We start from the raw sequence: 13858 nt of genomic DNA, 5'->3' as shown, positions 1-13858 counted from the left end.
TTGGGGCATCGGGTTATTGAAGCACTGGGGCACTGGGGTATCAGGGTATTGGGGCATCAGGGTATTGGGACATCGGGGCAATGGGGTATCGGGGTATCAGGGCACACGGATGTCGGGGTATCGGGACATCAGGGTCTCGAGGCACTGGGGTATCGGGACACTGGGATAATGGAGCACCGGGGCATCAGGGTATCGGGGCATTGGAGCATCAGGGCAACGGGGTATCAGGGCATCGGAGTATGGGGGCATGGGGTTGTCAGGGCAACAGGATATTGGGACACCGGGGTATCAGGGCATTGGGATACCAGGGCATCAGGACATTGGGGCATTGGGACATCAGGGCATCGAGGTGTCAGGGTATTGGGGCATAGGGGCTTTGGGCTATTGGATCATCAGGACATCAGGGGCTTGGGGTATCGAGGTATAGGGGTATCAGGGCATCAGGGTATCGGGGCATCGGGACATCGGGGCATCAGGGGATCGGGGCATCGGGGCATCAGGGGATCGGGGCATCGGGACATCAGGGCATCAGGACATCGGGGCCGGGACCCCACTGCGGCACAGCCCTAATTAGCCACATGACACAGGGCATGGCGCGGGGTCTATTTTAGGCCACTTCGCCATTTAAAGCTGGACTGCGGGGTAAGTTCAGGAGAATTCCCCGTGTCCACGGGGCAGAGCCAAGACCCCCCGGAGCACAGACGAGTGTCCGTGTCACGGCAGGCTGGGAAGAGCCCGATTCCCGGAGTTCCAGCGCGATGTGATGTGTGTCCGTGCGGGCCGTCCGGCTGCGGGCACAGACACCGCCCCGACAGCCCCGGGAGGCGCAGCCGAGGGCAGGGCGGGGGGGCTGCGGGTCCCGGCCGCGACGGGTTGGGGACAGGTTTGGGACAGGCTGGGGACAGGTCGGGGACAGGTTGGGGACAGGTTGGGGACAGGTTTGGGATAGGTTGGGGACAGTCTGGGGACAGTCTGGGGACGGGTTAGGGACAGGTTGGGGACGGGTTGGGGACAGGTTTGGGATAGGTTGGGGACAGGTTTGGGACAGGTTTGGAATAGACTGGGGACAGTTTGGAACAGGCTGGGGACAGGTTTGGAACAGGTTTGGGATATGTTGGGGACAGGTTTGGGACAGGTTTGGAATAGACTGGGGACAGGTTTGGAACAGGCTGGGGACAGGTTTGGGACAGGTTTGGAATAGACTGGGGACAGGTTTGGGACAGGCTGGGGACAGGTCCGTGTCCCCGCGGATCCCCCGCCCTGCCCGTGACACCGGCCGGGCAGCGCCACTGGGATGGCAGGGTTTGCTCCTTGGGACAGTGACATGAACCGGCTGCCCTTCCTCCAGAGGGACGGCCGGAGGCTCCTTTTCCTGCCCGACTGTCCCTGCCCGGCCCCGCAGGGCAGCCGGCCCGACCTGGGGCTGACCCTGCCGTCCGGTCCCGGCCCCGATCCCGAGTCCTGCCCCCGTGCCCATCCCCGCTCCCCCCGATGCCCCCCCGTCCCCGTCCCCGTCCCCGTCCCCGTCCCCGTCCCCGTCCCCGTCCCCGTCCCGGTCCCCGTCCCCGTCCCCGTCCCCGTCCCCGTCCCTGCCAGCCCCGCTCCCGCGGGCGGAGCCGCTCCGGTCCCGCCTCGCTCGGCAGTTCCGCCGGGGCCGGAAGCGCCGCTGGGCCGGGGAGGGGCGCGGGGAGACCGGGACAGGAACCGGGACAGGAACCGGGATAGGGACACCGACAGCGACACCGACACCGACACCGCGGGCCCGTGTGCCGGTACCGAGACAGGGACGGGGACAGGGACGGGGACAGGGACAGGGCCTGGCCCGGCAGGGACCGGACACGGAGCCGGTTCGGGATCACCCTGCGGTGCTGGGAGAGCTGGGGGGCTCACCTGGAGAAGAGAAGGCTCCAGGGACACCTGAGAGCCCCTTCCAGGGCCTGAAGGGACTCCAGGAGAGCTGGAGAGGGACTTGAGACAAGGGAAGGAGGGACAGGACAAGGGGAATGGCTTCCCACTGCCAGAGGGCAGGGATAAATGGGATGTGGGGAAGGAATTGTTGGCTGTGAGGGTGGGCAGGCCCTGGCACAGGTTGGGCAGAGCAGCTGTGGCTGCCCCATCCCTGGAAGTGTCCAAGGCCAGGTTGGACAGGGCTTGGAGCCACCTGGGCTGGTGGGAGGTGTCCCTGCCCATGGCAGGGGTGGGACTGGATAAACTTTAATGTCCCTTCCCACCCATCCTATTCCATGAATCCATGAGGAGAACAGCATTGCCTGTGCCAGCTGTGCCCGGGTGGTGCCCCGGCAGTGTCACCTCCCCCGGGGTGTCCCTGTGTCTGTGCACCTGGTGGGAAGGGCAGGGCAGGGAATGTTTCTGGCACTGGGAAATAAGTTTCCCTGGCTCGGTGTGTTCCTGGTCGGGGCTGTTGGGCTCTCAGTGTCCCTGGAGTCCCAGGGCACAGCACAGTAATTGTGGGCTCGTGGTGCACAGCAAAGTTCTTGAGTGGGGAGAAGCTCCTGAGGGTGACCAGGACTGATTCTCTGTTGAGGATATTCCATGCTCAGGTGTCCTCTTCTCCAGCTGAGTAAGCTGTTGGCCAGGGCTCTGTCTTTTCCAAGGTGTTTCTGACTTGGCTGGAGTTTTTGGTGCCTGGAAAGCTGCACATGAGACACGTGGAGTGTTTTTCCTTGTTGCAGACACACCCTTTATGTGCAGTCTTGAGGATGACTCTGGAAATGTTAAGTGCCAAATTAAATATATGATGAGAACTGAAAACCAGCCTGGCTTATTCTGCTGGAAAGTTCTGGTGGTGTTTTTTTTATTTTTCCATGAAGAAATTTTTTTGCCACTAAAAAAATTGTTGCTTTGTCAACATTTTAACTTTTACCCTTCCCTAGAAAGGCATCATGATTTGGAGTTTTCTAAGCTGTGTGTGTTGGGGTTGCTCTGCTGTATTTTCTGTATTTTTTAAAATATGAGATGACACCATTTTTTTTCCCTAAATCCATAGGTGATAAATCCTCTGGAATGAAACATGTCCCTGTCTCACTGTCTGAACTGTGACCCTGCCCCTGGGTCAGGTGTTCAGCTGTAGAGACCCTTCCCTGGTGTTAATTGTTACTCTGCCCAATCAGTGTGCCTGCATTAATTGCACATATGAGATGTGTGACCTTAGACCTTAACAGGAACTTCTTGGTGTCATTTTCCAGAACTCATAATAGTAACACCCCCCCAAAAGAATTTAAAAAGAAGAAAAGAAAGTTGCAGGTTTCTGTCTGAACCTTTTAAACAACGCCCATAACACACTTTGCTTTGAGTCACTCTCATGGTTGAATTCCAGCTGATTTCTGGAAGTCCATTGAAACATTTGTGAGCCCTGGAATGCTGTGGCTTTGGGAGCACGTGGGATTGGCAGGAGCAGGGAGTGCTGGGTGTGGGCTCAGCCTGGCACTGTCTGGGTGGGTGCTGAGTGACTGCCTCAGAAACACCAAAAATACTCCTTCAGCAGCCCAGGCAGGCTGTGTGTGGATCCCTCTGCAGTTTGTGCTCTCAGGAGATGCAGTGCAAGTGTCAAAAGAGGCTGCAAAGGCTCCTCCAGCTCCTCAGCACCCAGATTTCAATCTCTAATTTCCATATTCAGCAGTGTCCCCAAAGGCTTTTTGTTGTCCTGGAAGGTACCTGTGGCCTCTCAATAAGGAGCAGGGATGAAGGTACAGCACCACATGACAGGTTTCTCTGGGGAATCCTGGGTGTTCCCTCAGGATCTGATGATTTGTGGGGATATAAATTGCTTTGCTAAGCGTGTTCCAGCCACTGTGTGTGTGTCACAGCCAGGCTGCAGCCTCTTCTGTTGTGCTTCTGCCTGACTGACCTTGTGAACTGTGTCCTGTGCTGCCTTTGTTTGCTGGGGACAGGGACAAGCCACCAGGATGCCAGTGCTGCCTCTGGATGAGCTCCAGCTGACAGAAAGGGATCCCAGGACAGGGAAGCTGAGAACTTTACCTGCACTGGTGAGCTCTGGCGTTCCTGAAAGCCAACCAAGACCTTTAGTAAATAATTCTCTTATGCTGAGACTTGGGCAAAAGCACCCCTTGGTCTGGGATATGATGAAGTTTGTTCAGCTTGCCTGTTAAAGAGGTTTGGGGTTTTTTTATTGCATTCAAATAGTTGAGATTTCATTTACACACCATAAAAGAAACCCCCAAAACTCAACCACCAAACATGCTGTGTTCAACATCTGTGCTGAACTGTGTTTTCCCAGATCTACTCTTTTGAGGAGCAAAATTATGAATTGATTGGAGATGTAACCTGTGCTGCAATGGGGATGCCCAGGGAGGTTTTGCAAGCCCTGCCTCAAGTTGAGCTCTGAGCTCTGGGGTCAGTCCATCCATGTCCTGCAGCCAGGACATCCTGCCCTGTGCCTTCAGCTGCATGGAATCAGAAAATTAAACCCACAGTAACCCTTTTCTCCCAGAAATGAGGCCTGGGGAGCTTTCTGGGCATGTTGCAGGGGTGGGACCAGCAGTGCTGCTTTATCCTGGGCACAGGTGGGGGATGAGGCAGAGCTTGGAGCTGCTGCTCCCTGTGATTCTCCTCCTGAGGTGGGAGGACTTGGGCAAAGCCTGGTCAGCAACCCTGGGAAGGGAAATGTTTCTGGATTTGATGGTTGTGTCAGTTTGAGTTCATGGAATATTGTGCAAGAACCTGTTCAGGGGAAAAAGAGAGAGTTCAAAGGCTTGACATGAAGCTGCTGCTGTTGGTTTTGGAGGTGTGGGAGAGCTGCTGTGCAAGGCTGTGGGTAAGAAAAAGCAAGGAGCAACATGACCAAGTCATCAAGGTCTGAAAATGTTGCTGATAAATCAAGACACAAACCTACTGCCTTGGAAGGTTAGAAAATGGGAAGTTACCTGGGAACTGAATGTTCCTGTCACATGAGTTGTAGTGATAAGGCAAGGAGCAATGGGCTTCAACTGAAAGAGGGGAAATTTGGGTCAGATATTGGGAAGGAACTCCTGGCTGTGAGGGTGGGCAGGCCCTGGCACAGGTTGGGCAGAGGAGCTGTGGCTGCCCCATCCCTGGGAGTGTCCAAGGCCAGGTTGGACAGGGCTTGGAGCAGCCTGGGCTGGTGGGAGGTGTCCCTGCCCATGGCAGGGGTGGCACTGGATGAACTTTAATGTCCCTTCCCACCCAAACCATTCCATGATTCCTTGAATATCAAACTGTATTAAAATGTACCTCTGTGTTTCCTGGAATCCTACGGGCAGTGCAGGTGGGAACTGGGCACTGCTGCCCCTCTGTGTGGGGTTTGACTGGGTGTTGTGTCCCTGCAGCACCCCGAGATGAGAGCCGAGCGCTCCTTCGTGCTGTACAAACCCCCTCCTGCTGTCAGAGACCCTGCCCTGCTGGAGGAGTTCCTGGAGAGAGCCAGATTCATTGCAGATGACCTGAGCTGGCTCCTGGCTCTGCCTCATGACAAGTTTTGGTGCCAGGTAATCATTGTGTTGTGGGCACTGAAGGCAAAGCCTGAACATGGAGGTGCTTGTAAAAGCCACGGGCTTGAAACATTTTCACAGGGATTTGGTTATGCTCATTTTGTCACGTGGGAAAGATTTTCATTTCAATTACTGCACCTTAGAGTGCAAAACAATTATTTCCTTATAGATTTTCCATTGTGGATTTTAAGAGTTTGCTTGTATGTGATGGGTGGGGGAGTCCTTTGAGCACTTCTAAATGTTTTGGATTGTTGTTAAACTGAACTGAGCTGCTCACGAGCTCAAGCTGTGAATGTGTGACATTCCTCCTTCCCTTTCCTTGTCTCTCCTTGTGCCAGGTGATATTTGATGAGACCCTGCAGAAGTGTCTGGACTCCTTCCTGTGCCGTGCCCCCCGCAGGTTCGATGGGCTGTGGCACTGCCTGCCAGAGGTGGAGGATGTGCAGAAATGCCTCCACCGGAGCGTCTTCCTCACCTTCCTCAGGATGTCCACCCACAAGGAGTCCAAGGTACATCTCGCTTTGCCTCCCAGGGCAGGGGAAAATGGAATTAGGGAAGTGAATCCTGTTTGTTCCTTATGTGTCCAACCATGTTCCTCTCCCTGGTGTGTTTATCAGTCTGATTTTCCATGTGGAGATGATGACACTCAGAGCTGAAGGATCCAAACTATGCAGTGATTCCTCAGCTGTTTGCCTGGATCTCCTTCCCAAGGAATAGCAGGTTATCCCTGTGCTGGTGGGATACATCTTGGTAGGAGAGAGGAGCAAGCTGGCCTTTGTGTGGCCACGTGGAACAGGCTTTTCAGGCCACAATTCCTGAGTGTTCCCTCCCTCAGTGCCACGTGGGGTCACATAATCCCTGCTAATGCCTGTCTGTCCTTGAACTTTCCCCAAGTTTTGGACACACAGTGGAGTTGCTCTGAGTTATTGTGGTTTTGGCATCATCAGCATTTGGCTGAAGAAGAGAAGGTTCCAGGGACACCTGAGACCCCCTTCCAGGGCCTAAAGGGGCTCCAGGAGAGCTGGAGAGGGACTGGGGACAAGAGATGGAGGGACAGGACAAGGGGAATGGCTTCCCACTGCCAGAGGGCAGGGATAGATGGGATGTGGGGAAGGAATTCCTGGCTGTGAGGGTGGGCAGGCCCTGACACAGGTTGGGCAGAGCAGCTGTGGCTGCCCCATCCCTGGGAGTGTCCAAGGCCAGGTTGGACAGGGCTTGGAGCAACCTGGGCTGGTGGGAGGTGTCCCTGCCCATGGCAGAGGGTGGGACTGGATGGGCTTTAATGTCCCTTCCCACCCAAACCATCCTGTGATTCTGTAATTAAAAGACACACTCAGCACTATTGGTGTGAGTGCAACTCCCATCAGGACCCAAGGGATCTTCACCAGACCTTTGGGCAGGATGGGGGAGGCACCTTGTCTTTTAGCAGCTGCTCCCTTGATCTCCTCATTGGTTCATGATGTTTTATTTAGGGCTAAATTACTTAGGGAGGTGAGAGCTGGAGCACTGAACAGGAGCAGGTAGAAGGAATGTTGGATCCAGCTGCTGGCACCACTTCAGCAGAGGCACCTGACACCTCTGTGTTGTCTTTCTTTCCAGGGTCTGATTAAATCTCACCACTCCAAGAGGCAGGAGAGCATTTGAAACCATTTTATAGCTGAGAGATTTGAAGGGCATGAATAGTCTGTTGTCATGCAGGAGTCAGCAGTTCTGGAAACTGGGCCTGTCCCTGTGCCTCTGCAGGGAGAATGTGCCCTGCCTTTCCCTGGGATTGAAAACATTTGCTGTCACAGGCAAACTGGGCTTCTGAAAATCCTAACCCATGTTTTAGGTGTTTGTTTCTCAGCATTAGCCTTTTTTCCCCCCAGAATTTGGGAAGAAATTCCCTCAGTGTGCTGAGTTGTTGGCACAGTGTTGAGCCATCAGGGTGCAGCTCCTGGGCCTGTTTTGCTGCCTGTCCCCGATTCTGTGATCTCTGGGGCCCAGATCTGCCCTCCCAGGGCACAGGGACCTCGGGCTGTGGGCTGGGCTGTGTTCTGGGGCTGCCAGTGAAGCTGTTCCTGGTTACTCACTCCTGCTCCTGAGCTCAGCTTGGCTGGCCAGGCTGGGAACTGAGAAGCTGCAGGGAGATGTTGGGTTTAACTTTCAGGGTTGGTTCCCTTCATGGTGGATGAATCAGAGGGTAGATGGAGTCGTGGCAGTGACAGGCAGCTGGGAGTGTGGGAATAGGGGTCTCACAGAAGCTGTCTCAAGCTGAGTTGCTGCCTTCTCTTAAACCAAATCCTTAATACACCTTTGGGAGAGGATTTTCCAGGTGTCACTGTACTGCTGGAGCTACTGCAGAGCAAGGTATGGATTATCCTTTAAACTGCTTTTGTTTTTTTCCTTTGCAGGACCATTTTATCACTCCCTCTGTCTTTGGAGAAATTATTTACAATAACTTCCTGTTCGACATTCCCAAGATTCTGGATCTCTGTGTGCTTTTTGGGAAGGGAAATGGCCTCCTGCTCCAGAAGATGATTGGTTAGTTAAAACCAAGGAATGACTTGTTGCCTTCGGGCTTTTCCTTACTTGTATGACAAGGGACAAGTGGGATTTTATGCCAGTCTGAAAAGGAATTGTTCAGTAGCAACTGGGATCTATAATTTCTAGATCAATTTCTAGATCAGATTTTGCTTTACCTTATTCCTGGGCACTTTATTTATGCCAAGGGAACATCATGTCCTGCTGCCCCGAGCTGGGCTCGTGCTGTGAGGCTTGAACAGGGCTCAGTCCTTTCCCACGCCAATTCAGTGTGTCCTCAGCCATTGTTAGAGGAATGTGAGGGCTCTAAAATCCTGGGAGAGGTGGGAAGGAGCAAACAACTGCTGGGCAAGGAGGGAGAAGGGCTGGGAGCTGGGGCTCAGTCCAGCTGCTCATGTGAGCACTTCTGTTCCCAGAGCTGGGAGCCAAGTGAAACACTCAGCATGAGGTAACCACTGCTCTGGGAGGTGGGAGAACCTGAATGCTCCAAGCAGGTGTTTAGAGCCTCCAAACCACAGGCCCTGCAGTGTTGTCCAGGCTGTGCCTGTCCCTGGAGCTCTGTGTGCACACAGGGCAGGAGGGTCCACGTGGTTCCCCAACCTCAGCAGAGAAGATGCAGCATTTTGATTTACTTCTGTGTTTATCCTGTGCTCCCTCCACAGGAGCTCCTTGTGACCTGTAACATCTCCTGAGCACAGCTGGAAGAGTATCTGGGCTTGGATTAAGTGAGCTTGTCTTCCTAAATTCCCACTCACTTTGTCTGCAGGCTCAGGGGATGAAACTCTTCCCTTTCTCTGGTGGTTGTTTTTGTCTCATTTCCAAGCTCACTAACATGAGAAGTGTTACAGGTCATGTGATACAGACAGATTTACAGCCAGAAAAGCTTAGGTAAACCTTAAGTTTTTAATCCTTTTATCCTTTCTCAGAAACTTCTACTCTAAATTCCTCTGTGGAGCCTCAGAAGTGGGAAGAAAGGCATGACAGGTAGATCTCTTTGAGATGTGAAGCTGAGATTATCTGGGGTTTAAAATATTCCAAAGAAGACCTGAGTGTATGAAACTTCCTTTGAATTGTGCTCTGGAGTGCCACACAATAATTCTGCACACAGGTGACCGTGGATTTGCCCACCTGATTATTTCATGTGTGACAATGATGGCACTGGCAGTTCTGGTGTGTAATTCATAACTTCATAAACTTTGGGTTCTTCTCAGGGTTTAAATTTTTGTGAAACTTGTCTCATAACTCTTACCCAAGCTCTGTCCTTGCTGGGGAACTCTTCATTTTCATTGTCTGAACAGTAATTCCCAGGAAAATGGGAGCCTCAGTGCTTGGTGAGGATTTATGGCACGGCATTACTCAGTGGAGTATTTTGTGAAGATAATGGAGCCCTAGAAATGTAATAGCAGGTGTTACTGAAGCCTCATTACCTTTAAGAAATACTCTGCAGCACATTTACCAGTGTGTGCTGAACTGTTATCAGTAATTAAAAGTCAACTCCAGTTGTCAAATAAAGGAACTGGGGATGTTCAGTGATAGTATTTGCATTATTCATTGATCCAGCCCCTGGAGCACGAATCATCTGACACCTCCTTGCTCTGCTCTCATGAGCACCTTCCCAGTGCTGGAGCTCCAGCTGATGGAGCAGTTTTTGGGGAGCACGAGCTGAGGACTGAGCTGGGCCTGTGTCCTGCCTGCTCATGAGCTGTGCCTGGGGGTGGCAGCAGCATTGCAGGCACAGTGTGACAGGCACAGTGTGACAGGTGCAATGTTACAGGTGCAATCTTACAAGTACAGTGTTACAAGTACAGTATTACAGGTACAATCTTACAGGCACAGTGTCACAGGCACAGTGTCACAGGTACAATGTTACGGGTATTATGGGCACAGCGTCACAGGCACAGTGTCACAGGCACAGTGTCACAGGCACAGTGTCACAGGCAGTGTCACAGGCACAGTGTTATGGGTATTACGGGCACAGTGTCACAGGTACAGTGTCACAGGTACAATATTACGGCTGTCACAGGCACAGCGTCACAGGCACAGCGTCACAGGCACAGCGTCACAGGTACAGCGTTACAGGTACAGTGTCACAGGTACAGCGTTACAGGCACAGTGTTACAGGTATTACAGGCACAGTGTCACAGGCACAGTGTCACAGGTACAGTGTTATATGTATTACAGGCACAGTGTCACAGGCACAGTGTCACAGGTACAGTGTTACGGGTATTACAGGCACAGTGTCACAGGCACGGTGTCACAGGCTCAGTGTCACAGGTACAGTGTTACAGGTAACAGGCACAGTGTCACAGGCACAGTGTCACAGGCACAGTGTCACAGGTACAGTGTTATGGGTATTACAGGCACAGCGTTACAGGCACAGCGTTACAGGTACAGTGTCACAGGCACAGCGTCACAGGCACAGCGTCACAGGCACAGCGTCACAGGCACAGCATCACAGGCACAGCGTTACAGGCACAGCATTACAGCGTTACAGGCACAGCGTTACAGGCACAGCATCACAGGCACAGTGTTACAGGCACAGCGTTACAGGCACAGCATTACAGTGTTACAGGCACAGCGTCACAGGCACAGCGTCACAGGCACAGCGTCACAGGCACAGCGTTACAGGCACAGTGTTACAGGCACAGCGTTACAGGCACAGCATTACAGTGTTACAGGCACAGCGTCACAGGCACAGCGTTACAGGCACAGCGTTACAGGTAACAGGCACAGTGTCACAGGCACAGTGTCACAGGTACAGTGTTATGGGTATTACAGGCACAGCGTTACAGGTACAGTGTTACAGGCACACTGTCACAGGCACAGCGTTACAGGCACAGCGTCACAGGCACAGCGTTACAGGCACAGCGTCACAGGCACAGCATCACAGGCACAGCGTCACAGGCACAGTGTTACAGCGTTACAGGCACAGCATTACAGCGTTACAGGCACAGCATCACAGGCACAGCGTTACAGGCACAGCGTTACAGGCACAGTGTTACAGGTACAATGTTACAGGTACAACTTGCTGGTGCAGATTTGCTTGTTGGTGTCAGTGCCTGGACTAATGGCAATGGTCTCCTTCCCCTTTTCAGGAAACATCTTCACTCAGCAGCCAAGTTACTTTGGTGACCTGGATGAAACTCTGCCCACTGTCCTGCAGGTACTGCTTTCCTGCTGGGATTTCATCTGGAAATGTGGCAGAGCTTGGAGAGTGGAGGGGAAGTTGAGGGCAGGCAGTTCATAGAATCATGGAATATCCCACCCTGAACCTGAGAGCATCATCCAAACCCTCCTGGAGCTCTGGCAGCCTTGGGGCTGTGCCCACTGCCCTGGGGAGCCTGGGCAGTGCCCACCACCCTCTGGGGGAAGGGCCTTTCCCTGAGATCCAACCTGACCCTGCCCTGATTTTGCCATTGATTCCTTTCCCTGCTTTATGTTAACGTGTCCCAGGGAGGTTTTGAGCCTTTATCTAAAACTATTACTTGCTGACTCTCCCATCCCCTTCCTTCAGCTTCTGACCTTCCCTGCAGTGAATCTCAAGGAATTTTCATTAGACAGTTCAGAGGAAGAATTAAACTTAAATCAGCAAAGTAGAAACAATGAGAGGTAATGCAGAACAGGTTAGGAATAACATGCAGGTTCAGGAGTAAAGGAAAATCTGGTGCAAGGGATGCTCTGTGGCCATGCAAGAGCTATTTAATACCTTCCCATGTCTAAGCTTTCCTTTGTATGAACAGCTTTTACATTCCCCAGACTCAGCAAAGGGATTTCACATTTAAGGTGAGGGGGAAATCAAAGTGTCTTGAAGTCTTTGCACCCTGAAATGTCATGTTTGTGTCCTCAAAAAGCTGCCCTGTGCACAAAATTAAACACAAGGTGTTTACAAGAGCACGTAGGGACAGGCCAAGGGGGAGTGACTTCCCACTGCCAGAGGAAAGGTTTAGGTGGGATATGGGAAGGAATTGTTCCTGTGAGGGTGGGCAGGCCCTGGCACAGGTTGGGCAGAGCAGCTGTGGCTGCCCCATCCCTGGGAGTGTCCAAGGCCAGGCTGGACAGGGCTTGGAGCAGCCTGGGCTGGTGGGAGGTGTCCCTGTGTCCCTGCCGGTGGCAGGAGATGGAATTTGAAGATCTTTAAGGTCCCTTCCAACCCAAACCATTCCATGATTCTGTATCACTTATCCCAGTACACCTACAGTCTCACTTGGGTTTTTGAAAACCCACATTCTCCTTTTTTATGTGTCTGTTAAGAAGCTGTTAGAGGTAGATCTCAGAGGTGATAGAACCTTTTAAAAATATCCTGGAAAGCCAGACCAAGCCTTCAAATGAATTACTGGGGAGGACAGCAGGGATTCCATTTGCTTGTTGTGCTCTGCTGTGTCAGGACAGTTTGCAGAGCTCTGGTTTTGTGACCATTGCAGCTGCCAACTCCTCCCCTGTTCTTTGTTTATAAGCAAGAACCACAAAATCTGTCCTGCCAGCCCCAGGGGAGAGGGAGGAGGGCTTTGGGAATAGCTCATAAACAGGGGGTGGTGGTGCAGAAATATTCCCAGGCTGCCTTTGGGATCAGCAGTGATTGTTTCCAGGGTAAAGCATGTCCTGCTCCTGCCTGTGGTAACTCTGCCCTGTGCTCTTGCTTTAGGTGTTCAACAATATCTTGCACAAGTGTGGTTTGCAGTGTGAAGGAGCCTCTGCTGAGCCACAGAAACTGGAAGAAAAAGTCAGTGTGACTCCAGGGAACATGCCCCTGCAGGTAGGGCTGCTCCTGCTTGCCTGTGCCCCCAGGATCCTGCAGCCTGGACACTGAGCCCTCAGAGGGCCATCCTGTGCCCAAAACTGGGGGCTCCTACAGCACCTGGTTCTACATTGTCATTTCAGTGTCACAGAACATGCTGATAAAACCTTCCCTTCCCACCACGAGCTGGTGCTTTGCTTGTGTGCACCTCACCCATCTCCTTTGGGTGGTTTGGACCTGGCAACTTACAAATCATGGAGCAGAATATCTGACAGAAGCCTCCCCCTAACCCTGGCTGAGATCAGAGCTGGCTTGTGTCCCTCAGAAATGTGTGTTTAACAACAATGGGCTTTAACTGGAGTTAATTAGGAGGGGGTTTTTGTGCTGGGGGCTGTACCAAGGCCCCCTGTCAGTGAGTGTGCTCTGCAGGATCTGAGTCATTCAGTTTGTGGGGGTTGTTGCCCTGGAAATGCATCTTGCACTGGGCCAGAGTGCTGAAGTCACCCCTTTGATTCCCATGTTTGTGCCATGCAGTGCTCCCTGTTCCATGGGAACAATTCTGTGTGTGGAGGGTGTGCTGGGGGCACAGCCACTGTCCAGGACAGGAGCTGAGGAGAATTCCTAGGATTTCACTGGATCTTTAGTGGAAGGGAGCAGTTGGGATTGCATTACAGATCTTTAAAGGATTTAGGAGTTTAAAGGAGTTTGGGAGGGTTTAGGAGAGATGTTGTCTCTTTCCCCAGACCCTGTAACCTGTTTGTAGTTCAGACTCTGCAGTCAGGAGGAGGCCTGGCCTGGCCATGCTGTGTCCTGGGAAAACTCACCTGGTTTGTCCCTCAGAAACTGCTCTTTCCCCCTCAGGAGCTGAAGGACATTGTGCTGTATTTATGTGACACCTGCACAACACTCTGGGCCTTCCTTGATGTGTTCCCCTTGGCCTGCCAGACCTTCCAAAAACACGAGTTCTGTTCCAGGTACGTCTTGCTCTGCAGGCAGAGCTTGTCTGGGCAGGTACAAACACTGACTGTGCTGCTGCTCCTGTCCCAGCCCCTTCCTCGCTGAGAGAAGGCAGATTTAATGCAGGGGCTGCTGGGCTCACACTGACAGGAAT

General features: G+C 52.7%; 1 protein-coding gene across 3 annotated transcripts in view; it reads left to right on the top strand.

The window, feature by feature from the left end:
- Positions 1-1667: 1667 nt before the first annotated feature.
- The window catches only part of ASCC2 (activating signal cointegrator 1 complex subunit 2), a 31616-nt gene continuing 19425 nt past the window's right edge, over positions 1668-13858 (top strand). The window contains exons 1-8 of one of the 3 annotated variants that reach the window (XM_071572152.1): positions 1668-1772; positions 3912-4007; positions 5328-5486; positions 5828-5998; positions 7883-8012; positions 11108-11175; positions 12655-12765; positions 13609-13721. In XM_071572152.1, coding sequence (XP_071428253.1) covers positions 3927-4007; positions 5328-5486; positions 5828-5998; positions 7883-8012; positions 11108-11175; positions 12655-12765; positions 13609-13721 — 833 coding nt within the window. In that variant the 5' untranslated portion in view covers positions 1668-1772; positions 3912-3926. The other 2 variants (XM_071572153.1, XM_071572154.1) reach the window with 2 other exon arrangements.

This window comes from Pithys albifrons, chromosome 17 (assembly GCF_047495875.1).
Source record: "Pithys albifrons albifrons isolate INPA30051 chromosome 17, PitAlb_v1, whole genome shotgun sequence".
Classification (NCBI taxonomy): Eukaryota; Metazoa; Chordata; class Aves; order Passeriformes; family Thamnophilidae; genus Pithys; species Pithys albifrons.
Note: the sequence above shows the minus strand (reverse complement) of the source record. Positions and strands in the feature narration are given on the sequence as shown.